Here is a 27,474-nt window from a genome sequence, read left to right as displayed (position 1 = left end):
GGATACAAACGTATAAATAATCAAATGCATGTATCACCAACTGAATAGATGACATAGCATTTTCCACCAAGCCTTATCTACATTCTGCACTATTTATTTCTCTTTAAGAATATATGGAGCCAGATGAACATTGTATGCTTGTGAGAGAGGGAGAAAAAAAGCTTGTGCTTGTCCAACATTGCACTGAGGTGTCAACAACTGAGCTACTTGCCAAACAAAGAGACCCTGAGCTTGAGCCAAACAGTCAGCAGGATTCTAAAAGGTAAGTCCACAATCAGAACAAATAAAGCATAAGAAACCTGGCAGACTTTAGCCAAGAGGACAGACCACTAAGGCTAAAGTATTTGAGAGTGCACCAAGGTTACTGTGGAAATAAACGTGCAATTTATGTGGTAAGACCAGCTGGCCACTCACATATAAACTATTTAGCTTTTCTTCCAATATAGGCTCCACACTGCATCAACAGTACATCCACCTCGATCAACAACAGCTCAGCTACATGTTTACACAGCTTCAAGCTATACTGCAGCCAAACATAATGGATTCATAGTGTAAAGTAAGATTTTGACTCTTTATTAAATGCTTTTTTAATCACAACGTATATTTTGGCAAGATACTTAACGTTAAAATATAGCGTTGCTATTGTGTCTCAGCCACAGTAAGTCTATGGCTGTTCTGTATGAATGGGATATATTATATTGCATCAGTTCAGTAAGGACAGTACAGGAGTACACAATCATGCACACTGTGAGTCAGGAATATGAGAAAGGCAGCATCAGGGATTGTTGCAGCCTGGACACATGGCTACTACAAATGATCAATTCTTACCCAGAAGCTCTTTGGGGACCTCTGACACTTCCTCGCTCATTTTGCTGAAGATAATAATCCCAAAACAACGAAGAGCGTTCAGTCAACACATGGATAACACTCCAATTCTGAGGAAACAAGGAGCGAGAGACAGAAGTGTCAGGTGCTGCCCTCCGGTGCAGTTCTCCCGGTTACATGCTCCTCTCGTCTCGCGGTGTCCGGACAATGTAATCGCGTTTATCCCGGCGCATGTCTTCTCGGTTTAAACAGGGTTCACGGGTTGTATGTTGGAGAAAGAGTCAGTCCGCTAAGGTCCCTTTAAAATCATGTTGAAACCAGGCACATTGTGCGCTTCAGGCAGATGAAAAGAGCAGCGCTCGCGCACATCCTCTGTGGCCGTGGCCCTAACGTAAAGCGGTCGGTCATACAACAGCCGAGCAGTCAATAGTGGGAACCGGGGCCCCTCCCCACGCGGTGATGCGACAGCCAGGGAGCCGATGCGATGCCGGGGCGGTGTGGCGTGGCACGAGGGGGCGGTGGTGGTGTCAGCCAGATATGAATGAGACGGCTACAATGGTGGTGCCCAAACTGCGAACCAGGGACCTCTAGCGGTCCTTGGCGTAGTCTCGTGGGGACCTAATCCCATGCTGCAGCATAGGAGGTAGCTGTACATAACCAGTAGGCTACTATTCCCAGTGGATTATATAGCCATAGTATGGGACAGGTTTAAAGCTAATTTATAATAATATCACTTTGAAATCAGACTTGGAGTAAAATGCACTCCAAATCCATGTAGCGATATTATGGGTAATTTAAAGTGTTTTTGCAGAGATCTCTTTCAATTAACATAGCCTATTATTGTCATCATTATTTCAAAAAAAAAATCAGATTTATAATACTGTAGGCCTACTTGTTTGGGCATTGCAGTGTCTATTTTGATCATGAAACACGGAAAGGTAACATGCATATATAAAATAATGAAAATATATCGCGCTTCACCATGTCTCATATTGTTTCAGACATTTCATTGTATTATGCAAACGTTTTATTTGACAATGACCAGAGTTAAAGAAAGAGGAGGTTGACACCTTGTGGTCATTCAGTTCAAATACAGCCAGGCTCAGATTAGGCGACAACATACCGTAAACTTTATTTAGCTGTTACACATAACAGTTTGATATCACATAATTTTTAGAGAACGTATTATACATGTCTAATATAACATTAATTTAAGATAAAGTTACATTTCGTATCAAAAATAAGTTATTATGTAACGCTTGAATTTCACAATATGTTTCCATATTTTACACATCTCTCAATTTTGGACATTTATTCACCTTTTCCTCCTTATAAATCTGAAGTTAACAGTCTGACCTACATTTAAACATAAACAAAAAAAACAGATAAACATCACTAGTTCAGTGCAGTAATCTTAATGAAAAAAAACTTGTTTTCAAATTAGGCAAAAGGCCAAATAAAATTAAGAGGTATTTGTGCACGTGTGCTGTATGCACCATATACTGTCAGTCTACATCTAAACATCTATAAATGGTGAAGTACAGTTTGGGCTCTGCTGTTTCATCTTATCTACTACCATCTCTAGTTTTTCTTTCATGTGGCAGAGATTTGAAGCCTTCAGCATCAGTGGCAATGTTTTCAGCTGCTCCTCTGGAGCCTGAGCCAGCCACGTTAGGATTAGATCCATGAGAGGTCTTCTCTCTTTGGGTAGAGTCGTGCCGCTGAGATGCACCCCCTCTTCTGATTTATGAATGTAGCTGTTGGAGGGAGATGATGGTTTCGAATTATAGGGAATAGTGGAAAGGAAGTGAAACAAGGAAAATGTACAGAGGAGCAGTGTGTGGGTTGACTAGGCTCACCTGGCAATAAATAACGTCATTTTTGCCACGCGCATCCTCTGCCTGCTGAAGAATCCTGAGACGAATGTCCTGAGTGTCTCACCTGAGAAAGAATGTCTGAGTTTAAAATCCAATTTCTTTATCGTTTGCATACACAAAAAGACAAAGAATCTTGAAGAATTGAAATTGTTTTAAATAATGTTATATTTCACTGCTGTGCTGAGTACATACCTCCATTTGAAAGATATTCGCAGGACCCACACAATGTGTCGTGGTTATTTGAGCCGGGAAGGAGTGAAATCTGTCCGCTTGCGCATTCCTGGTGTTTTACGCACGACTCCAGCGCAGAAGATGATTTGGAGAAGTAGCCATCGGAACACTGTTCACAAACAGTGTCTATTTGTGACGTACCTACAGATAACAAGAATGCATTTTGGCTCAAAACAATGTTGAGATTTACGATTAAATCATGTTTGGGTGGGTGTATGTTAGCTTTCAGCATAAACATATTGAAAGCCAATCGTTACAAAGTAAAATAAGAAATTATCGTTTCTCTGTTACATACCCTGAGTTTTAACTCCGTTTCCGGGCCCGCACTTTGAGTGTGTCCAACAGAACTCATTGGTCATGTAGAAGCCCTGTTTGCACCGACAGACCCTGTTGGTGGTGGCAGTGCACTCCGTCTCCACCTCCTGGTTCTCCATGCAGTAGTTGTTGCAGTAAAGACATCGGGGCAGGTAGTTCCATAACTCGGTAAAGTGGCGGCTTCTGCACGGTGCGCACACGGTGGGCGTGGTGGGGGTGCAGTACGCAGTCATGTGCGTGCCGGGTGGGCACTTGTCACAGATGAGGGTTTCTCTGGTGGATGGGTCTCGGTGGTTAAAAGTGGGGGGAACGGATTCCACCACCGCGACACCTTGGAGGACCCCAGAGAGCAGGAAGAGCGCAGGTAAAAGGAGCTGAGGAGAGGATCGTGATTGGTTAGTTACTGTATATTCAGGCTTTTTCTGATACTGTTTTTTTTATTAATAATTCAACACCAGTGTCTTTACTAGCCTACAGTTTATTTCAATTAGCCTCTTTATTATGTACAACTATGCCATTCATCTTTACCTTTTTCTAGAAGACAGTACACATTAGAGACATTCAAATAATGGTATAATGTGACACGATTTTTGTTTTTACATATTTCTTACAGCTTCATCAACCTCATCAGTAATAGTCTGATATATATTTGCAATTTTGTTTAGTTTTACTCACTTAATTGACTTATTTCACTTCAAATTCCTTAATTGGAAAGGAATCAGTGTCTGTGATTTAAATTGTATTGGAATGTACCCAGATATTTCTAACTTTATTTCATTATTGCACTGCAGCAGACAACATTTGACAGCAGCAGCATTTGTCAAACAATTCTTTATATCATAAAATAAGTTGATTATATAGGATTTAATTCTCCTATTTCTCGTAAGGAATCCTGTTCATAACCCCTAAGAGTACTGACTTGTTAGGTCACTAACTGTTAAAAACACTTTCGATAAATATACATTAGGACTTGTGCTAAAAGCTCCTGATCAGAGTGATAACTTTTTCGTCCATTTTTACAAATTTCAAGAGACATTTCCAAATAAAAAGCCACACACATTTCTCAATTCACTCCAATAGGATATTAAATTACTTTCTGATTATCCAGTATTTTGTTAGTTCACCTGAGAATTTGTATAAAACCTTAAAAAATAGTGGTCATAATCTCGACTGCTACATCTAATAATCATACTTTTTTCTATATTACTTTCATCCCACATACACCAAAGTATAATCCTTAATCTCTGTTTTTGCTAGATTTGATCATTTTACACTACAGAATACTCACCATGTTGATGATGTGCAGGTCGCTGCTTCTGTAGAAGAGGACCAGTGCCATTTATACAGTCCTCCTATAGGACATTTATGTGTGGGCGTGTGTTTTGCAGACAATGAGTTATAACATCTCTTTTGGAAAGGTCAAACTACTTCCGTCATGTAAATTGAATTATGGACACGGCAGTGTCTTTAGGAAGTATTCATTTAGGGTTTTTGGTAATTGGCCAACATGTAACTTTTTCTTTGAATCCATTACAGGCTGTTCCTGGTTCTGTTGTATGTGACAAAAGACTGATATCACTCTTCATAACCAGGAATTATAAATGACTGGAAATCCTCACCCAGATGTCTCGCTGGCCTTAGTGTCTATAGTCAGTCAATATAATTACAGGATATCTAAATTACAATCAAACAATAATAAGTTACATATTGGGATACCAGCAATACAAATTCAAAAGTAAACCTGTTATGATATACCACATGTATAATCTACAGTCATTTCCAAAGTCTTTTATAAATGGAATGGTGTATCTTAAAATTTCATTTTTTTTGTGCAGTAATTGAGCTATATATCTATATTTATATAAATATGATATTTATATAGATATGATATATTGTTTTAAAATATGATAAAGGTGATATTGTTTTAACATACTGTATAGCTCATATGTGAAAACAATGTCTTAACATAATATATCTAAAAACTTGACAAGCAACTTGAGGGGAGAGCAACCCGAAAAGACGTCATTCTAAAATGTCCTTGTGACGTCATCAGGTAATATTTGAGTTAAACCTAAAATGTGTTTTTTGATGATCCAAGCTGGTTGTTGAATGTGTTATAATGTGGCAATAACCTTTATCCTTCTCTCTTTGTAAAATGTCCCCTTTGAATGAGTCACTATACGTGTAGAGTAAGAAATGTGCAGTGCAATTTAGCAAATCAAAATAGATTACTTTTAAACTGGCTTTAAAATGTTATCTTTCTTTATCCATAGAGACAAGTGTGTGTGTGTGTGTGTGTGTGTGTGTGTGTGTGTGTGTGTGTGTGTGTGTGTGTGTGTGTGTGTGTGTGTGTGTGTGTGTGTGTGTGTGTGTGTGTGTGTGTGTGTGTGTGTGTGTGTGTGTGTGTGTGTGTGTACTTATTTTATCTAAGAAAAATAGACCTACCACTGATGAAATCATTTGGCATGCTAAAGCTTCCATATGTACATTTGTATAATTATGTTTAAATAAATATATAGAAACCTTTTGGGCAGGCCAAGTGCTACACAGAGGATTTAAGACTTAACTCACCTAAAAATGAAGCTTTGGTTGTATTGTCAATCTGCTTTGTATGGTCCAAATTAAGGTCCTGCATCTGTTCAGGCAGAAAGCCAATCTTAAATTGGAATGATTTGTCAGGCACTCAGTGATCAAGGCCCCTCCCAGGACCAATTCAGTTGCTAATTTATGAAGAAAAAAGCCTTTCTACAAAGTGATTTTATTCAAATCATTTGACATTAGTGTTCACAAGTTACACAAGCTTAAAATGGTCAGGCATATATACAATAAAGGTCATAATAATATAAAAGTGATAAAAACAATATATAAAAAAAATATCACTTCAAGAACTTGCAGCATTCGGAATCCAGTATTTCTGATAAGTAATAAAACAAGCCTTTACATATTCAGAAAGTAAAATCATTATTATTATTTTAAATATAAAACAATTGCACTCCTTTGTACATTCATATAGCTGACAGTTAAAAAAAATCAGATGAGCTCTACTTGCCAGCAGTCCAGAACAAGCCAACAAACAAAGGACTGTAAAAAATGCACGTATTTCATTATGAAACCAAATCCTTCCTCTCAATCTGCGAGAAAGCAACAATAATAAAAACACAACACCTGCCAGCCTGTCTTCCATAAAATATTGTGCTATTTACAACATAAATAGTTTTTCATTTTTCACAGACTCCGGTCAAAAGTTTCCAGGACATTTATTTATTTATTTCGGCCTGCCTGAAGTATTTTTTCTTTTAGGATTATTAAATGCATAACTGTGGACAGATACTCTGGACTGAGGGTGAAACTAAAGCAATCCATTGGTACCTCATAGAATGAAAGCAACCTTATTCTGGCAGAGGGTTTGTCTAGGAAATCATGCAGGCAAAGAAGAATGTACCTCCCGTCTTGCCCTTGTGTTACAGTTTGGCACTATGTGCATAGTTTGATAATATCTTAAAGCCCTGATTGTACCAAGTTACCCATGTCTGTTACTCTTTCACATACAGGTACCCCTCTGCTCACTAAGTGTTTGTCCTTTTGTGTGTGTTCTGTATCTGACAATGCTTGAGTGTTTGTGTATGCTATAGATGGCATATATTCCTGTGTGTACCTCCCAGATGATTATTCATTTAATGGTTTATGAGCCTTAAAACAGGACTCATCGTGAAGCATACTAACAAACATCTTCTCATACATCTTGTGCGTGGAGGTGGTTCCTATGATGCGGCTAAACTTCTTCAGGCCTTTCAGCAGATGGCGTGGGGCCCCGTTGTTGCGCAGCACCCTCAGACTGTGAGACAGACCTTTGGCAAGATCCAGGTCATAGTTTGCCATCTTCCAGAGGTGTAGCAGCTGCAGGATGTACTGCTGGGGCAGACAAGTGGAGACTACGGCCCGGACATCCTCCAGCTTAACTTTGACCCCTGGCAGGCTGTCGGTGACCTTCAGGAGGTCCTCTAGGGTTAGGTTTTTTAGGCCGTTGCAGCGGGAGACTTTCTTCTCACAGAGGTTGACACCTGAAGTGACATGTCAAAAACATTACAACACTAATCCAGGACTTAAAGGTCCCCTATTATACAGTTTTTCATCAATATATCATCAATATGTTATATGTCTCTGAAATGTTTGGCTCGGAATACCAAACAGATCACCCATTGCAGCATCCCATAAACCCCTCTGTTTCAGCCCTGTTTCAAAAGTGCTGATTCTGTGTCTGTTACTTTAGATGAAAATAAGGAGCCACTCCCCACGCCCCTCTGCGAGATATTTGGTTAAAATAAACACAATAGGCACTTTCACACCGGAGTACTTTTCCCCCCGAACTAGGCCGATGGGGGGGGGGATTTGGTTTCACACCAAAAAGGATCTGGAACTAGTCCCTAGTTTGCACAAATCTTTTCACCTCCAGATAGACCCTGCTAGAGAGGTAGTACTTTCCTGAGGAGTAAATGGTTCGTGGGTGTGTCGGCCACACTAACAATTTCTGATTGGCTGGGCGAATTGCAAACCATGCCCCGTAAAACTCCGAAAAGTTTTGTGAACCCAAAGAAGAAGAAGAAGAAGAAGAAGAAGAAGAAGAAGAAGAAGAAGAAGAAGAAGAAGAAGAAGAAGAAGAAGAAGAAGAAGAAGAAGAAGAAGAAGAAGAAGAAGAAGAAGAAGAAGAAGAAGAAGAAGAAGAAGAAGAAGAAGAAGAAGAAGAAGTGAATTCAGCGTTTTAATTGCCTAATCCTCCCTCAGGGATTTATTCCGGTGAGAACGCGATCTACTAGGACAGTTCGAGGGACTAAAGAGTTTGGGGGGAACAAGTGGACAAGTACCGGCTAAGTACTTAATGGTGCTCTAGGAGGAGATTCAGGTGATAAGGTGGGGGGTGTTACCTTGGTTGGTTATCGGCCAATGGTCACACAAGCCAACAAAACGATATGACATCATAAAGTGGCCAAAATCTGATCAGCTCATTTTCAGACAGGTTTTTATATAAATGGATCAGGAGAAGAGTGAATATTTTTTCCTGAAACTTTCAGAATCTCTTAACACAGAGGGGACACATGTTTCTGTATAAAAGACATGAAAAAGTGGATTTTGCATAATAGGTGACCTCTAAATAAGGACTGGCTGAATCAAGAAGTGCACTTTTTTGTACCTTGAATGATGCCATACATCTTGTCATGGTCTTTGTTCTGCTCCCTCCACAGGCGCAGCAGCTGGAGGACCTGCTGCTGGGGGGAGCAGGCCTTCTTCACCTTCTCCAGGCTCTTACGGTCCACCCTCCGCCCGGGGAGACTCTCCAACAGCCGCTCCACCGGCACCGAGGACAGTCGCAGGGAAGAGAGGGACTGGAACACTGCCTCCTCACAAAGGTTCACATCTGGCAAGGGAAAGAAGTTGGCTTAAAACAGTATCCCAATAATGAGTTTTAGCAGTGGTCATATTATCCCAATAACAAAGTCAGTACATTTGTATAATTCACAGACGTTTCAATTGTGGGGCACAGGTTGTGTTTGGAATATATTTGGATGACATGGTTTGTTTGCTGCAGTCCCATTTGCCTATTAAGGTCATTACACACCAGGCCGATTTTCGGCGTCGATAGATGTCGATAGATGTCGGGCCGTCGATGAGCGCTGTGTCGCCCTACTACTTTTCTGCCGCGTTCTTTGGTGTCAGTTTGGTGTGTAAGGAGCTTTACACGTCTGGATTTGTTTGTACGTGTTTGTGTGTTGGGTTGTAATTCAACCACAGCAGAGGAAATGATTTGGTCTCTTTCTATTGAAATCACATAACCACTATTAACTTTAGTTTGTGTTTCAACATAGCAACGATGTTTGCATATTGAACTGAAACAGTGAGGTGATCTGTGCGAAAATGTGCTGCTCTTTACTGCTGAGTCACACTCCACTACACAAGCACCTTCACTATTCGTCATTACGTTCCCTACAGTTTTGCAAGCCATGGGCCCCTGGGCTGTCCTTGTAGGGATTTTTTTGTTTTGCAGACAGAAGGATTTCCGTAATACACAGAACAGTCATAGAGGAAAATGAAGTGAAACTGTTGACTTGAGATTGCAACTTTCACACGATTATAGGCATTTCTGTGTTCGTGTGTGTAAAATTAAAAGAAACATTTAGGAAAACCGATATCGTTGTAGTATGGTTGAGTTTAATGTGAAGAGGATATTAGGCTTGTTTCTCTGATGTCTGGATAATTGGAGTGTGGCTTGCTCTATTATTGACATTGATGTCCTGGTGGTTTCTCCAATTCACGTAGCTACTTTGGTAATCCCAACTGCCTTCAATTTCCTTATTCTTTGTAAAGAACCCTGCTTTACTCTTCCAGGATCTGCTGCAGACAATCAGTGGTTGTGTAATCCACATGAAGGCAATTTGTGAATGAATGTTTTAGGAGAGCATCACCCTGCTTTAGGGAAAACAGCTTTTTTGGGTTTCCTACCAAGAGTGGTGTGCATGAGTGTGTCAGGGTGTGTGTGTGTGTGTGTGTGTGTGTGTGTGTGTGTGTGTGTGTGTGTGTGTGTGTGTGTGTGTGTGTGTGTGTGTGTGTGTGTGTGTGTGTGTGTGTGTGTGTGTGTGTGTGTGTGTGTGTGTGTGTGTGTTTGCCAGGGACTGTGGTTTTTCTGGGCTGTGGGAATTCAATGTCATATTTGAGGCTTCTCCTCTTAAATTAATTGTCAACATCTGTCATAGTTCGAGCCTGAGTAACAAAGACTTACCATTTGTGCTTGACTCAGTTTCCTCTGTTATTGTAGGGTGAGGATGTGACAGTTAACAAAGTAATTGATCCATCGTGGGTGATTATGACAGTAGGGGCATAAACATCCCATCCAACCCCTTTGCTTTGGATTTTCTCACTTGTGTTGGTTTTCAGGCACGCAAGAATTTGTAAAAGAATGGAATCTTGACAACGGACCTGACCGAGGAAATCCCCTGCCTTCAGGAATGAAAACGACCACATGTCTGAAATAATTCAGCTCTGGCTGATTTTAGGTTGTTGACAATTGAGGTTTGCTCAGAAACATCTTTGTGTGTGTGTGTGTGTGTGTGTGTGTGTGTGTGTGTGTGTGTGTGTGTGTGTGTGTGTGTGTGTGTGTGTGTGTGTGTGTGTGTGTGTGTGTGTGTGTGTGTGTGTGTGTGTGTGTGTGTGTGTGTGTGTGTGTGTGTGTGTGTGTGTGTGTGTGTGTGTGTGCTGTGTAAACACTGTACGAACAGTCTCTTCTCTGATTCCTACCCGCAATAGTCCTGAAACCTCCATATGAATCTTATGAACGATTAAAACCGGCTGGAGAATTTTCTTACCAGTTTGGCACAAAGAATGTTGCTGAGAGCACTCCGGAGAAGCCGTTTTGTTTGTACAGAGGCTATTCGAAGTAGACGTGCCCCATCTCAGTGTTTTTAAGCCCAAACCGGAGCAGTTTTTGTGGGGCTGACATGACTTGGTAGAGGAGTCCCTGATTGAGAAATGACCCGCGGGACAACGTTCACACGTGGTGTCACTCACCGGTGTACCTGGAAGAGATAAACACAGGATCATGTCTTAATTTCATGAATGAAACACCTCTGTGAAGTGTGTGTATCACATTTTGAACCGTGAGAAGTAAGCAGCCCTTTCGATGTTTCTTATCTTTATAATCAAACATCTTCATTAGCACATCTCACCCTTTTCTGTGTGTGAACATGATCTGTTGCAAATACTAGCTGACATCGAGGTGATGTGATTCCAAGAACTATGACCACAACGACATGAGAGCACATCAGGGTGGAAGATGACACATGTGTGATGTTGGGTATGACTCACAGAGAACCCCCAGAGTTTCTATATCTTATATCTGTTTTCAAATGGGAAATACGTAACCGCAGAGTTTGATTTGTCAGCAGATTTTTCAGACTAACATCTGCCAAAAAGGCTATTAAGGTCAACTTCTCATTGAAAATAACCTTAAAAATGTACTTATTTAAAATCATATTTTAATGACTTGAAGATGACGAAACACTTGTATTTTCTAATAATATCTGAATTTATAAAAGAATTTATTTTTGTTTATTTTTAAATGTTTTGTTCACTGAAATGTTAACTTTATGATCTAATGTTAAATACATTATCCCCAATTGATCACATTTTAAATATTTGTACCTATTTACTGACATTTTACCAAATGTAAACTAGTTTTAACCACAGATAATGACACTGCAGTAAACCAATAGAGCTTGTGGTTTGTGACATGCAGCACACACGAGGACATGACCATGTTGTGGAACTAGGTATTTCTCACATCCTTATTTTTTTCAATCACTAAAGCGTAGAATAGAAAATGTGTGGGAGGAGGCTTGACCTTTGAGGAGTTTCCCCTCCATCGTTGCACAGTTTCACAAACTAGCACTAAACCATGAAACCACTAACTGATATGCATACAGTAAACGTGCAAATGTTTCCTGTACCTGTGATGTACAGCGCACAAGAATGAGCCAGCCTAACTGTAATGAGGTTGCACATGCTGGCATGAATCTTAGTTTTTTTCTCAGAATTTCCTCTTTAAATGCAGAATCAGCATGTTAGCACTTAACCCACATAAGATTATATCTTTAGATGTTATCTGAAGCAGAGGTGACAGCTCTGTTTTTACTTAACAAGGGGTGTATTAATTCAATAAATTGTCTCGTGAACCAATGTAAATATAAAAAATGTATGACAGAGTAGACTTAGAAATAACCGTTTGAGAAATGTAAGATTATTACCTCTATGGCCCTACTTCCTATCTTACTTTTAGATATATTTTAATAGTCTCTTATCCGTCTATCAGTCTTAATTTTCAGCAAGAAAATATTTGGTTGAATGCAGTACAAAAATCTTTAGACTTTTAGATCATGATCTATTGATCATGAAATAATTGCTGGTTGCAGACCTTTTATAATTGTACATGTTATTGGTATTGTATATCATGTTCTACTGTGCCTTTCTAAGATGACACCAAAATAATTTCCAAAAACACAGACAAAATAGTTTCCAAAAACACAGACAAAATAGTTTCCAAATACACAGCTGCGACCTTAAATCTTGCGTTCAGAGAGAGAGAAAACAATTGCAACAAGAAACAGACAATTCAGGAAATCGAGCAACGGAGTCATAAAAGTAATGTCAACCAATGGGTTTCTGACATCCTGTGGTTTAAAGGTCTAAAACCACAACTAAAGACATTACATAATAAGTCCTTCAGCTTCATGGGGAATCCCCTGAAATGCTGTCTCATGTCTGCCGAGTGTCATTAGACATTAGGGTCCGATTTTATATCCATTTTTTACAGTAGGAATGCACGGGAAATGTTTTTTCATATTCAGTATGGTGCCAACGCTTACAGGGGTTGCATAATGACCAGAAACCATGGAAAAGATTGTTTAATCTATGCAGCCGCTAAAATCCACTCTCAGGTCTGAGATGAAGTCATGAGAAGCGCAGTGCCAGTTTGTGCTGCGGTTTCAGTAGAAATATCAGATTCTGTTCACGGGAATCTTGAAATTTAGCATCAACCGCTCTTTAAGTTTCCCACAAGCACTACTGACGCACCAAGGAGAGGATCTGTGAGGAATATCAGGTCAGATATCCGCTATGATAATTACATCCTTGGGTGCATCTGGCGCAAAGATTAGCCAAGACTGCATCTGGTGCTGTATTGGCAACAAATGACCAAGAGACAGTCTTTGTCTCTGGAGATTCTGTCTAGTCAAATTTATGTCATTCTTTAGAGGAAGAAAATCATTTTATATACATTACAGTGAACTGATTTTCATTGTCTTTTTATTGGGATTCAAACAATAGCAGTCTGAGCTAAAGACACAATCAATATCCCTGCAAAATACTTTTTTCATACATGCAATCTGTAAGAGAGAGGTTCAGTATTCTCACACAGTGCAAACATAAATACATCTTTATCCTCTGCACTATATCTGAGTCTGTGCCAGACAATCTGCAGTGAATAAAAAAAAGGAAGCACAACTTCAGGAATGAAAGGTTGTGCCGTTTAACCGAGACATTATAAACTGATCCCTGTATTTAAAGTTTCCTCTTTAAATAAGCTGTTAAAGTGCTCTATCATGCATGAAGAGGAACAAGTGAAGAATACTTTTTGCATTGTCGTGTGATACTCTACTGCAAATAGGAACTCAAAAATAAATGACAACTGAGCCCTACAGCACACGAAGGAGGCATATCGTGCTTTTTTTAAGCTTCAAACTTGTATTTTGGGTTATTACTAGAACATGTTGACATGCTTTGACTTTAAAAAAAAACACGTTATTTTTTCTAACAACATCTGTCTCAGTATACATATATTCACCCTTTGTCTAAAACACTTAATTTTAACGCCTGCCTCTTTGACACGCCCTCCCAGAAATAGTAAGTAGTTAGATCAGAATTAAAAATAGAACATATTGCGTTATGAGTAAGTACAGTCATATAATAAAATCATTATTTTTATACATGGCACACAGAGGGAAAAGGATAAACGTTGATCTTTTAAAAGATGCAGTCAGCCCCCATGGAGTGCTGTGACAGCATGTGTCTATGAATAATATGGATATGCATCACATGGTGATACCGTGACAGGAATTGGAGCCTAAATGGAATGAAATTATGCTGGAAATAAGTGCTGTATTTGAAAGTAATTAAGTTCACGGAAAATATGTAATCATTTTCCAAAGTATAACCACATCATGGTGACTTTTTCATCTCAAATTTTAATTCAAGTGACAAGCCAAAGCTGTTTGCAATGAATATCAAAAGATAAAACTTAGAAATAGTTTTGGACAGGATTATGATGTATCAGTGATGCGACAATTTAACTGTGAAGTTTCAGCCAACACTGCCCAAACTCAGAGTTGGTCAGGTGTGGAAGTGCAAGATAGACGTGCATGAATGTTTTTTTACAATCACACAAACACACAATTTCTCTTGATAGAAAAACAAAACTGTGGCGTTTATATGGCATGCAAATGCATACTACATGTCTCTGCTAGAAGACAGAGAAATAAGAAAACATAAAAACCAGACTAATGGCCATGTCCTTTTTGTGTTTTATACTGTATGTTTAACTATTACAGACAGCTTTAAACCAAACTCTGTGTCTCTGTGACAAACAAAGAGTGGTTCTAGGAAATGTCCGAGACAGTTCAAAAGTAGAAGTTGTTTCTCGGAAAAGAGACGTCTGCATCTGGAACAGATCAGATTCACAGAATCAAAGAAAGATGAAGAGATAGAAAGAGAAGAGCTTTCAGTGATACAAGGGAGACAACATCTTAATGTGAATATGCTGTTCTGTAACTGATGTGAGTCTGCTTTGTTATTTTGTTTCCTTACTGAGGAAGCATATCTGGAATTTAACTGATTTGAGTGAGACTCAGGGAGAGTATTGCATAAGATGAGAAGATTAAAGGAAATATAAATATATAGTAATGGGTATCTACTCAAAATACAGAGACAATTACACACTGCACGGTATAACAATAACAACAGAAAAACTGCATATATAACAGATACACTATGACCCTGTGAGTACAATTATAACAATGAGGCGATAGGACCCTGTCCGTGCTTCTTCTTAAGATGTGTGCTTACTGAATTTCAATATGGACAGTATGGAGGCCTACTTATAACCAGAAATCTCCAATTTGAATCTTATGTATATGACCTAGTAGGCAGGAAACCCACAACATAACATATTTAATATCTTCTTTAAAAACAATCTTAAACTTACCTAAAGCTGTCACTCCGTATCCGGGTGGACAAGAGCTGTGTGTAATGCAGAACTCCACCACAAGGTGGAAACCTGGAGCACACTCACAAAGCTGGTCGTGGGTGCTGTTGCACTGCTGCTTCACAAGCTGTCGCTCCTTGCACACCTGAACACAACACAGTCACACACACATTGAAACAGTGCTGCTGCATGCACACAGTGACATACAATAAAGGCTGCTTGACATGCACATATATGATCAGAGAGCATACGTGAGTAAATAAAGTGCCATAAGAAAGTATACTGTACTAGAACAGGAATATAAATTGGGGAATATGTTAAAATAGATATGACATAATTCAGAGTGGCAAAGAGGAACACATCTAAACTGTGGGGGAAGATCCCAACACCACAATGAGCACATTTAAACTTTCATTTTTAGAAACAACAACCAAAGTGGAAACATCGGTTTCTGAAAATAACAGATGCTTTGCCAAAATGTAAACAAACCATAAAGTCATGCAACTAATGAAAAGGCATTGGACAACCACAGAGGAGTAGATACAAACTTTAAAAGCAAATTGAACTTTAGTGGAATTCCTGTCTGTGATGTGAATGAAGATGTGTATGATTGTAGGTATGAAGTTGACACACACAAAAGAGATCAAAATGAACCTTCGGTTAACCTTTTGGCCTCATACGTACCGAGGTGCAGTATTGGCAGGTGTCCCCCCAGTGCCAGTTTTCAGCAAAATGCCTCTGAGGACAGACCTGGCACTCTGTGGGTGTGTCGGTGGTGCAGTGTCGCTTCACAGCGGTGCCAGGAGGGCACTGGTCGCACAGCAGGAGGTCAGAGGTCACAGGGTCGAGGTACTGGTACTTCGGCAGTATGTCCTGCTCCTGAAAGGCCCAGGAGAAAGATGCTGTGAAAAGCTGCAAAAGAAAAAAGTGTGTTGAATACAGAGTCCACAGCAGTGCCAACATCTCTAAAGAAACCCATCTCGTGCACAGCTCCTCTTTGGAATAATGTCCAAATATTATTACATTTTGCAGCACTCGCCAACCCAAAGCTTCCAGTAAGAAAGAGTTGAAAGAAAGGTCAGAGCTGTAAAGTTAAAGCTCCTGGTGAACACACAGTCCTAAAGCGATTTCCTCTGCTTTATAGAGAGACGTTCAGGGAGTGTGAGGAGAGAAATCTGTGTCCGTTTCGTGGATCACTACACAGAGGCAACAACAGTACATTTTTAATCTTTGCATGTTTCTTGGAAGAAATGCAAAGCATTATTGCTATTTGTTCAATTACACATCATATTGTATTTTATTCCTTTCATTGCTTCTTGAATCTTAAAAGTTAACCGACGCTTTTAAATAAATGCAGATCTTTTAGTCATGCCAGTGTTTTGCACATATTAAATTCAAGGATTTGTATGACAGAGGGTTAGAGGATGAGCAGCTTTGTGTTGTCTGACCGAAGCAGCCGTCTCCTATCCTGTCAGCAGCCGCTCAGGGAGATAGCATGTGAAGTAATTCATCAGTGATTTACTGCAGTTTAATACTGCCCTGGAGGAAGGGCAAAACACGGCACACCCATGTAACCCCCACCCCAATCCCATTGATATGGACGCTCTGTTAAGTGGTTGGCTGTTAGTGAGGCTTCTGAAACACACATGTAGCGTGTGACTCAAAAACAAGCCTGTGTATCATCGTTTGACCATGATCTGTAGAGATTTGGCCTAAAATCCCAGATATGAGTTGGTGAGCGTGTTTGACATGCAGCCATGCAGCCGGTGGAGGCCACATGCAGACCAGATGTCACACATCTGGGTCATTCTACCCTCAAGTCCCTCAGCCATTGGCTATGTGGACTTTCCCGTTGGCCCGGATACATCCTCACTTCTTGGACAAACTAACAATGGATTGTCCTTGCTTTGAGTTTGTGTGTGTGTGTGTGTGTGTGTGTGTGTGTGTGTGTGTGTGTGTGTGTGTGTGTGTGTGTGTGTGTGTGTGTGTGTGTGTGTGTGTGTGTGTGTGTGTGTGTGTGTGTGTGTGTGTGTGTGTGTGTGTGTGTGTGTGTGTGTGCGGGTGCGTGTGCGTGTATTCTTGTATGTGGTTTTTCGCTTTCCACCATGTTTGTTAGTGCATCTTCCAAAAATGAATGAATTTATACTACAAACAACTACACAACATTCATGCATGTGGGTACAGATGCAGGAATGTGTGTTGCTGCATGTCTTTGTGTGCATGTTTGTCAGTGTTCAAGTCCAATCTTCGTCTTCCTTAGTGTTGGTCTGTGTGCTCAGCGGTCTCCTCTCCTGGCTGCTGTTCACAAAGAGGACTGTTGGAGGTTACTGGGCTTTCCCCATTCACCACCAGAATAAGAATCACTCACCCCTCTGCTACACAGTTTACCCGATACACACCATCGATCTCCTTTCCTGCGTGACTGTTTTTGTACTGATCACATTCACCTTAAAACTTGGCAATCACAAGACACAATATACTATGAGTATGCGTGTGAAACAAAACATGAAACAGAGAAAGAATGCTATTTTTTGGAAATATGTGTGCATATGTCTCTTACTAACTATTATATTACAACTAAATTGGTATTTTCCTTTTAAATCTACTCAATTTGCATTTATGTATATGTGTTGTGTTCACTTTTAATAATTTAATGAACGGTATATGTGTGGTTTTAAGCCTTATTTATTTTTAAGACGTTCTGAACCTAAAATGATGAACTACACAGAAAAGAAAACATGCAGGTCCTTCTATGTCTGCTGGCTTTTGCAACGGAGGTAATTGAAAATGATAGTAAAAATAAATGAATGGGTTTTACACACCATAATAGAAACCCAGGCTTCATACAGCCTGGCGAGCGCAGAGGTTTTCCCGGAAAAGCAGATCGACCTCTTAGCAGAACATTTGGTGGATGGCTTTCATCCACAGTGACTCGCTTAGCAGTACTAAAGCTGGATCTGTTTTTTTGTAGCATGGGTGGCCTCAGCGGGAATGAAACCCATAATCACAGTCTTGCTCTTCAAATTAAGAAGTGTATATACACACTATTAAGCCGTGAGACCACATCCAATCAATTTAGAAACATCAGGAGGGTGGAGCCAGGGACCGACAGAGGGTCACCTGGGTTTTTTACAAATCTGGCTACGGTTACACTCGTCCCAGTGAGTTTAATCTCGGGCTCGAGGATGAGTTTACTGGCAGGACTGAAATCATGGGAGCCGATGAGCCTGAGCACATGTGGAAGTGGTCAGGTTCATATTGTTTTTCATATCCTTCATACAGCACAGTAGTTTGGATTGACTCCAGCCATAATATACAGTGCAGAGCAAAGCAATTGAGGGCAAGAGTAAATAAAAGTAATGTAAAACAGCACATGCTCAGAGATGTAACTTTATGAAATCACATCTTTGACCGTCGGTAAAAAATCCCTTTGAAAGAAATAAAAGCACAATTTAGTTCAACAGTTTAATGGCCATCATAATACCTTTGCTGCCTGTTATTTATTCTTTTATCTTATTCAATTTAAAAGCTGGCATGAAAACAAAGCCATTTATAATGAATTTCAACCAAATCTTTAAGCTACTCAACATACAATGTTTTAGTTTTGAACTTATGACACACTCAGGCAGAACCACACTGTGTCAAAGCAGCCAGTACAGTAGCTTTCCGCTACCGAAGATGTGAAAAACTGTCAACTTTTTAAGAAATAACTTATTGGTAAGATGTCGTGTGGTGAGCGTGAATTAGTCGATTAGCAGTTAAAAAGAAATATTGAACTTTTGACCCTTCTTGTCTCCTTAGAAGCTGCCATCTGACAACATCACGCACAACCGCTGGAAACCCAAATTACACAGCAGCTAGCGGCCACTGACAGCCATAATTATACTCTTAGCATCATCAGAGTGAGGCATATCCTACATGAACAGCTGTTGGTAAAGGATGGATGAAGGTATTAATAATGTTTCCTAAGAAAGCTTCCCTTGACCAAGGCAGGGCAGCTGCTATGTAAATGTGTAAAAAAGGGTTAAAATGGCTTCATCTGATACATTTTTGTAAACTGAAAACTATGCCTGTAAATATCTTTTGAAGTGAGCTGGGAGAAAACCTTGAGTTTATGTAGAGCAAAGATAATCTATTTAAATCCTTAACAGAGAACATGTAGTTCTTAACCGATGTTATCTTCTTGAATGAATCAAAGACAAGTCCAGCCTGTGAAGTGTGGTGATACATAAGATCATCCCATCAGAGAAACACCAGAGAGACATCAGAGAGACACCAGAGAGACACCAGAGAGACATCAGAGAGACATCAGAGAGACATCAAAGAGACGCGGAGAAAACAAATCCAGGGTGATGTTTAGTGGACTAAGTCATTCACAGTGCGTTTATCTTTCACTTTGTTAGCACACATGTCTTAGAATTAATGACATAATTTCTGAAAATGACTTTTTGCTAGACCAGGTTTATAGGACTTATGAGAGTTTTAGTTTTTCTATAAACTCTGTCTTTTCAAAAATGATATCCATAGACAAGTATAATGATGACAAAGTGCTTTGGTAAAGCAGGCTGAACTGCACTTTGAGCGCTGCCTGATAGATGGTCTGGAGCGGACTAAAGAGTTCAGACACCTGACGGAAATAGTCTTTTAAAATGAACACACATGCTTTCCATATGAGGTTAAAGTGATAAGCATCCACAGATGTTGGGCGGGTAATGGGCTTATTGACCAGATAAAATATTTTTCATATGAGGAATTTCCCGGAAGATACAGTAAAAACTGCAGAAAGATACATGTATGTGTTATATGAGGGACACAATTTGGGTTGGTTTGATATGATACAAATGGAAATAAAAAATGTTGATGAAGTTACATGTTTGTCCCCTCAATAAATGCAAAAATGGAAAAAAGGTAAACCAATAAAACATCTGTAGGCATACAAAAATGTAACACCGTAACATGCAGTCTTCAAATGATCCCAGTACAACTTCCAACAGACTTCAGGCTACAGAAGTTACAATGAGAGTAGAGCACATTGAAATGTAGAGAGGGAGTAGAATCAGAGTTTGGGTAGCCCAAGGTCAGTTTAAATTCATGAGGCATGAGGAGAAGAGCCATGGCACAAAGGGACCAAACCACACTACACCAGCTTATCCACCAGGCACATGGCTTCAGTTAACTGTAGAACGCAGGTGGTCTGAGGGGGGATTCCAGCTCTTAGATGTGTGCGTGCGTGCGTGTGTGTGTGTCTGTGTGTGTGTCCTGTGAATATGGAATCTGTCTTTTTCACTTATATAGGGACAGAGAGGGACTTGCTACCATTCTGCATCACTGAGATTTGTATAATTAAATTACATTATTAATAATAATAATATTGCCTGCTAGGCTCACTTTATTTACTCATTTTATCATCTCAAACTTAAAGTGTGTCTTTTGAATTTGCTGCTCTAGGGAACATGGGTTTTATCAAATGTTTAGCACATATTGGTCAAATAATTAGATACTGTATGATCAATGAATTAAACCTAGCTAGTTTGCTTTTGTAATATAAACCAAGCAATACTATTTGCACTTATAACATTCATGTCATGAGCAAAAACAATTACTCAATTCATCAATTAACAATTATCATTTTTGCTGGTTTTAGAAAAAGAAAAGAGAAAAAAAAAGAAGAAATGTATTTTACCAAACTAATGATTGATTATTCAACAAAATAATCTGCCCAAATGTTGAACAGGGAAGGAGGACAGATCATTTGTTTATCTTTAATCAGTCGATTAATTCAGATGTATCACTCATTTGAAACAAATGCATTAAAATCACATTTGCCTCAGTACTTATATTCTGCTGTATACTTCTACTCCATATAAATAGGAAAATGTTGCACTTTACTCTTCTACATTTTATATTTAGTAGTAATGTTACAGATTTAGATTTTACATTAAGAAAAACATGAGCTTATAAAATAGTTGCTAAAGACGAAACCAGTCATTAACAACACATTTGGTTTGTATCCTTCTTAAAATCCTTATCAAACATATCTAGTGTGAGATTCACTTTCAATACAGACTTTTACATCAGATCAGCCTGGCGGTTTTTGATACGATGTATACAGTTGTAAGATAAAACAAAGAGAGAGACCAGCATGAGATTGAGACAATAACAGCTGTATCTCTTTTGCCTATTCCGTTTCTGCTCTTTGTCTCAGACAATTGTTCAGTCACTCACACAAGATCAATGAGTTCATAACAAGAATACACACACACACACACAAACACACACTTCTGCTATCACTACTACTGTTGATGGAAAAGGGGAAGTAAGACGTGAGCAACTTCCAGAGGTAATCGTTGTTTCTGAATAAACGTTTGTGCTTGTTTGTTTAAAACATGTTGATCCTGTACCTTCACACACGCTCTGTATGTCTCCCTCCCCCCTATCCCCCTACTTCCTCACCCTTTTTCTTCAGTGTTTGTCTAGAAAGAAGTTGCGTCGGTTTGGCCGAGTGACCTCTTAAGCTCCTCTGTCTGCGTGTGAACCTGCGGCTAAATTTAGGGAAGTTCGTGCAGCTAATGCCAACGGCCTAAACTGAGAGTGGAGGCGTAAAGATAAAGGGAGCACAGATGAAAGACACTGATCGAGGGAGATAATAGGGAGTGGCTGGATGGAAAGTTTTCATGCAGGTTAGCTGGCTGTCTGATTGGCTAGCTGGCTAAACCTCACTTCTCCCGCACTGAATTTTGAAACTTGTGTCCACACAAAAACAAAAAAGACTCACAACAGAGCGTTGTCCAATTTCCATCCAAAGTTTGTTCCACTGACATCATCCCGAGCAAACACAAAGTATGTGTTTTCAGCAGACAGAACGCAAACCACATGAGTTAGAAGTATACAGGGGAACAGGAAGAGCACACAGGTGCATTTACTGACGGACCTCTAGGGCAAAACAAAGTTTGCAACACACAATTGCAGAGTGTCCCTAGAATTTCTTACAGATGAAATTAAACTGGCTGTTTGTCCAACACATCCTCACTCCCAGGTCGGCCTATGTTGACGTTATGTCAAGTCCCCTGTGTCGGCTTTTTCCAACGCAAGGGGGGGGCCCTTAGCGTACATTTTCAACTTTCCGGGATGTCCATAGGCTTCTATATAGCTCCCTAAACGTATGTTGTAGACGACTTGAGATCGCGAGCGAATGCTACCCGCAGATCCATTCTCACAGCGTTTATCAACTTTTTTCTTACTCAATATAAAGCCACACTTATTGTTTTTACTTCTTTATTTTAATTGAATAATGTAGGACTTTTGTTGCCGTCAGTTAGGGGGAGAGTAGGGGCTCAGAAAACTGAAATCTGTATTGTTTCATCGTTTTTTCCTTCTAATTTTGTATTATTTTCTAAACCACACACTGTTATTTACTCAACAATAACACACAATTATCCTTGTGTTTATTTATTTGTTTGATTAATAAACACAAGTTGGAGTCCGTCAGGACCGAGGGTCGGAGCAGCTCATAGTAGTTGCTTTAGAGAATTTTACACCCGGAAGTAAGTATTCTCTCCGCTTCGCTTGACAAACCCCGTGATAGTCCTCAAGCTCTGTGATTGGAGAATGTGCTCTGAGGGTTACGCCGAGCGTCGAACAGCACTTGAAATGGGATGGAACCACGGCAGACTGTCCAAAACTGGATTTGAACGGGTCCACCCCCTCCCCCCCCTCCCCAGAACTACACATGCTGGCTATTGTGTGTTTCGCAACATGTTCTATGGCACGTCTCTACTGGGAATTGTAGTTTTAAAAGACGTTTTCGTATTTCCCATAATAAGAAGTTGCCAGTATTAAACTGTGTACATCCCTGGAGGTTTAGGGGACAGGAAACACTCACATTTAAAACATATAATTAATAAATGGGTGAAAATTGCTTGTGCCCATAATGGGCAGCATTAATATATACCCACATGACAGCTAAGGTCAGAAGAGCTTTATTTAACAGCTGGTCTTATGTCTGTGACCCCTCCTGTTGTTCATTGATGAGCCTGAAACATGCACTTGTCAAGGTTCAGAGGCACATTTTGCAAATATGGCAGTAGCCATCGATCATCTTAAGATAAGATATACTTTATTGATCCCAAGTTGAAAACATTTGCGTTACATCAGCATGTGTAACAGTTGTAAATATGCAGTGGTGTTTATTTGTAAATCATTTAGTATAATCACACAAATTCTGTGTTTTATATTTAATAATTCTGTGTTCTTTATTTATTGAATATTCAATACCTGACAAGGTCGGAGATGAACAACTTGGGTCACAGGTTCCTCAACAGTGCATTACAAGATATCTATCAATATATACCTCCACCATTAAACTGTCGTATTCTGCACATTTCTTATACTATCTACATACATCTTATAAGAGTATAATACATATGTATAATATCAGTTAAGTGCTTACACATACAGTAGTTAACATTGCAGGAAAGCAATATATTAGTACTTTGTCGGCTTAATATTTATACCCCCAAAGCTTTTTTCTTATTCAAAATAAGACCTTAACCTAAAGTATTCTTTAATGTTTAAATAAAGCCTTATTAGTTTGTCTGTCTGTGTCTCCTAAACATATATTTATGTTTGTCTAGAAGTCTTCTCATCAGGGCTCTATAAATAGCGAACTACGGCAGATATGTAATATTCAATGCAGCCGAACCGTGTATTACAATGCCGTTATGTGATGACCTTCAAAGAGAAAAACAAGCACACTCGGAATAAAGTATCATTTTATTTAAAATATGTTTCAGTATTTCACATCAACAGGAAGTCCGGTTAACTAAAATGTCCGTGCGGAACAATACCCCAACCCATAGATGCGTGGGTGAATAATGTAATCACCACATTGCACACATCCCTTCACATTTAAATTTAAATTTACATTAAAGTATTTTGTGAGGCCTTCTAAAATATTTTAAAATATAATTAGGGTTGTAGTTGAAGAGTTTGTAAATGATTGCGTTGCCTGGGAACGCACAACGGCACGTCCATTAATACAGATACTGATACAGATTTCAGTATTCTGAGCCCCTACTCTCCCCATAACTGACGGCAACAAAAGTGAGGATGTGTTGGTTTGTCAAGTGGAAGAAAGGTGCAGGGCATCCAGAGGGGCGCAGATTGATTCATTGGCTGGATGCTGATGGTAAGAATGAGCAGTCTGCACACGTCTGACTCATGAGTTGGCTAAATCAATGCTTGCACGGCTGGCCAAATGACGGACTGACTGACTAGCTGAATGATGGAAGAACACTATGTCAGAAATTATTCACACTAAATATTTGCCTATTTAAGGTAAATGGTGGAGTACAGACAGTGCCGTGAACGCAACACTCAGTGTGGACGATATCACTTTAAATGATGGCAAACACGCACCTTCCTTTGTATGTCACCTATTTTACAAACAACTAAGTGACACATCTTACAAACCAAAAAATTGACTGACCTTTCACGTCACAATATAGGATCCCTCTTTCACACACACGCACACACACACAAACGGCAGATAGTGGGTCCAGTGTTTTGTATACAGTGATCTCTTTCTGCCCAGATACACATCTATTCATGCACATATATGTGCATGAATAGATAGTTTTGCATATATGCAAAACTTGCAAAGTCCCCAACACAGCACTGCATGCAAAACACACCAAGGGAAATAATGACTCCCACCCTGCTGGCATACATCCCCTGAGAAGGATAGAACAAATTATTGTAATGTCAATGTCAGAGAAAGCAGCACCTGCTGGAAACATGCTGCAGGCCTCTATATTGGGTGTTGAATTTCATTCATTTTCAAATGTGCAAAAGACTAAGCAATGAAATGTGACCTAAAGTAAACTTTCACGCATTGGTTGATATTGTATATCTTGTTTGTATAGTCTACTTTGTGGGTATTTATTTTTGGAATACAAGTGGGGGGGAAATATGAGTTCAATAAATCATCAAAAGCAAACAACTTCCAAGTCTATTTTAAAAAAAATTGAATAATCTACTTTTATTCAAGATCTCATCATCATACAGTCCTAAGAGACTTACTGGAAATACTTACATCAGGTTAAATGATTTCATTAACGGCATACTGGTATAATAAATTACAAAAAAACGCCTCAGAAAACATGGAAAACTAGAATCAACGTCTCAACACAGTCCCAACATATATACAGAAAGCTGTATAAACTCATATTGCTGAGCTGCTATATGGGGCTGCATTGTATTTTCAGTCATGTGTTACTTGATCCATACCATGCACATCATAAATACGTTTGTTTAGTTCCTTCAGACAGTAATCCATTTACCTAATAAAAATGTCATGCAATTAACACCTTTTTTCACGGGCATTACAATGCGTCACACAAATATGCCCTTTTAAAATGTGACTACAAGTAGGTAGCACTGTTGACTATAGGAAAACGCATCTGAATAGGAACTATGAACTCTCACGTGGGATCAGGTCTACAATCAAAAGCAGTGATTATTTCAAACAAGACCGATTATGATCCATTGGCAACAAAATGTCAACGCCAGAAAAAAATACATCATTTCAGGGACACCGTATAACTAAATATTCAACCTGTGATACATTTAACAACATCACATTTCCAGCACAGACGCATGCTGTACAGATGGGCACTGTTCGGGAATGGGAATAAAGCGAATGCCCATTCCCACTCTATGACATATCTGAAACCGCGTGTAGCGCAATACTAATCCAAGTCTCGCAAAACAATACAAACGAAATCATTCCATCAGGAAGAAGCGTCCCTTTTCTCCAGCGGACCATACACTCGTGTTTACTCACCACTATCAGTTTCATGGCCGGGTTGGATTTCGCTATCCGTGCGCTCATCTCCACTGTGTAAAAGTGAACTGCGGTATGATGGGGTCTCCATCACAGATCTGTATTTATACAGTAGGCGAGGGAGCGAGGGAGAGGGAGAGAGAGAGACGGAGAGGAGAGAGAGGGAGAGAGTGCCCACCCACCTTGTTATCCAGTGAGTGCACAAACCTCTCTCTGTCTCTCCCCTCAATCCTAAAAATAAATTGTTGCATCCTCAAGTGTTGCGTTGCAATTACGTAAAGAAAGGCAATAATGTCGTAAGCAACTATGAAGGAAACAAAGCATGCTCTAAAAAGAAATATCCAATGAACATCAAAAGATGGGAATTTTTTTGTGAATTTAGAATAAGAGTAAAAAGCAAAGCAAATATCCCCTTAACAACTTTGACTAATTGTGTCAAATTGTAGAGGAATACTGTAAAGTAGCAAAAAAAGTCACTTATTTCCAGGGAAGGGAATATATCACCTATTGCTATACAAAAGTGTTTATTTGGTGGGAATGTGAGTTTTACATTTTTAGATAAAGAGAAAGCCTATAATGTATCGGTTTGACATTTTTCTTATGATGGTAATATAATACAGCGATGAGGTAAAATTTGAAAGCAACTATTTCCATATGCCTACAGTATATACAAATTATAAAGCATGACGAAGTGGTTTGTTATGTGTTTGACAAGCAGTCTGTAACAAACCCACACTTACAAAGTTTGCCAGCATGTACAAATTTGGACCAGTCAAAATTATTTTGTTAGGCGGGTTATGCTTATTTGAACATTTGGAAATGGTGTCTCAATAAATTCTGACATCACGGTGTATGTGCTGAGGAGAAGAAATTTGAGGCACAAGAATCAAAGATGAAAATAATTATTTTACTCTATTTTTGTTTAATTGTTACCTATCCCATAACTAATTTCCACTAACAATTTTTCTTAAACCTTTACATATTCATGTAAATGTAAATTCATGTACATTTCACGGAGAGCCATGTTTTCTTTTTGGAGGTCCTGATCATACTTACAGTGATAAACATTATCCTGCAGTCCTGGGATTAAACCAGCAACCTGTTAATGCACAATTGACTGCTAAGCTGTATTGTGATATTTGTATGTAACTTAATATGTATATGGTTAAATAAACTGTATAAAAACCAGATTAAACTGCATTCAGTATATAAATAAATACAAATGTTTTTATTAAAATAAAGCATGACTCAAGGTCCACTTACTAGCCAATTATACACACGGCATCTATTGCACGTCTGTCCGTCCTGGGAGAGGGATCCCTCCTCTGTTGCTCTCCCTGAGGTTTCTCCCATGTTCCCTTTAAACTGTGGGTTTTCTCCGCAAGTTTTTCCTTGTACGATGTGAGGGTCTAAGGACAGAGGGTGTCGTATTGTCATACTGATATTCTGTACAAACTGTGAAGTCCACTGAGACAAATGTAACATTTGTGATATTGGGCTATATAAATAAACATTGATTGATTGATTGATTGATTGATTGATTGATTGATTGATTGATTGATTGATTGATTGATTGATTG

At 39.3% G+C, this 27,474-nt stretch overlaps 2 protein-coding genes across 2 annotated transcripts; both read right to left on the bottom strand.

Moving 5' to 3' along the window:
* Positions 1–1,927: 1,927 nt before the first annotated feature.
* On the bottom strand, positions 1,928–4,601 carry LOC117460638 (tumor necrosis factor receptor superfamily member 6B-like). Its single transcript, XM_071206147.1, has 5 exons — positions 4,537–4,601; positions 3,229–3,622; positions 2,895–3,074; positions 2,685–2,766; positions 1,928–2,582 (listed from the first exon to the last, which is right to left on the bottom strand). Exons 1-5 carry the CDS (start codon positions 4,585–4,587, stop codon positions 2,342–2,344), a joined length of 948 nt encoding a protein of 315 aa, XP_071062248.1. The 5' UTR covers positions 4,588–4,601; the 3' UTR covers positions 1,928–2,341.
* A 1,488-nt stretch (positions 4,602–6,089) lies between these two features.
* On the bottom strand, positions 6,090–25,964 carry LOC117461309 (tumor necrosis factor receptor superfamily member 11B-like). Its single transcript, XM_034103129.2, has 6 exons — positions 25,895–25,964; positions 15,736–15,963; positions 15,052–15,196; positions 10,604–10,813; positions 8,437–8,661; positions 6,090–7,309 (listed from the first exon to the last, which is right to left on the bottom strand). Exons 1-6 carry the CDS (start codon positions 25,940–25,942, stop codon positions 6,915–6,917), a joined length of 1,251 nt encoding a protein of 416 aa, XP_033959020.1. The 5' UTR covers positions 25,943–25,964; the 3' UTR covers positions 6,090–6,914.
* Between the last annotated feature and the right edge of the window lie 1,510 nt (positions 25,965–27,474).

This window comes from Pseudochaenichthys georgianus, chromosome 16 (genome assembly GCF_902827115.2).
Source record: "Pseudochaenichthys georgianus chromosome 16, fPseGeo1.2, whole genome shotgun sequence".
Taxonomy (NCBI): Eukaryota; Metazoa; Chordata; class Actinopteri; order Perciformes; family Channichthyidae; genus Pseudochaenichthys; species Pseudochaenichthys georgianus.
The sequence above is the reverse complement of the archived record's forward strand: the minus strand, read 5'-3'. Positions and strand labels throughout refer to the sequence as shown.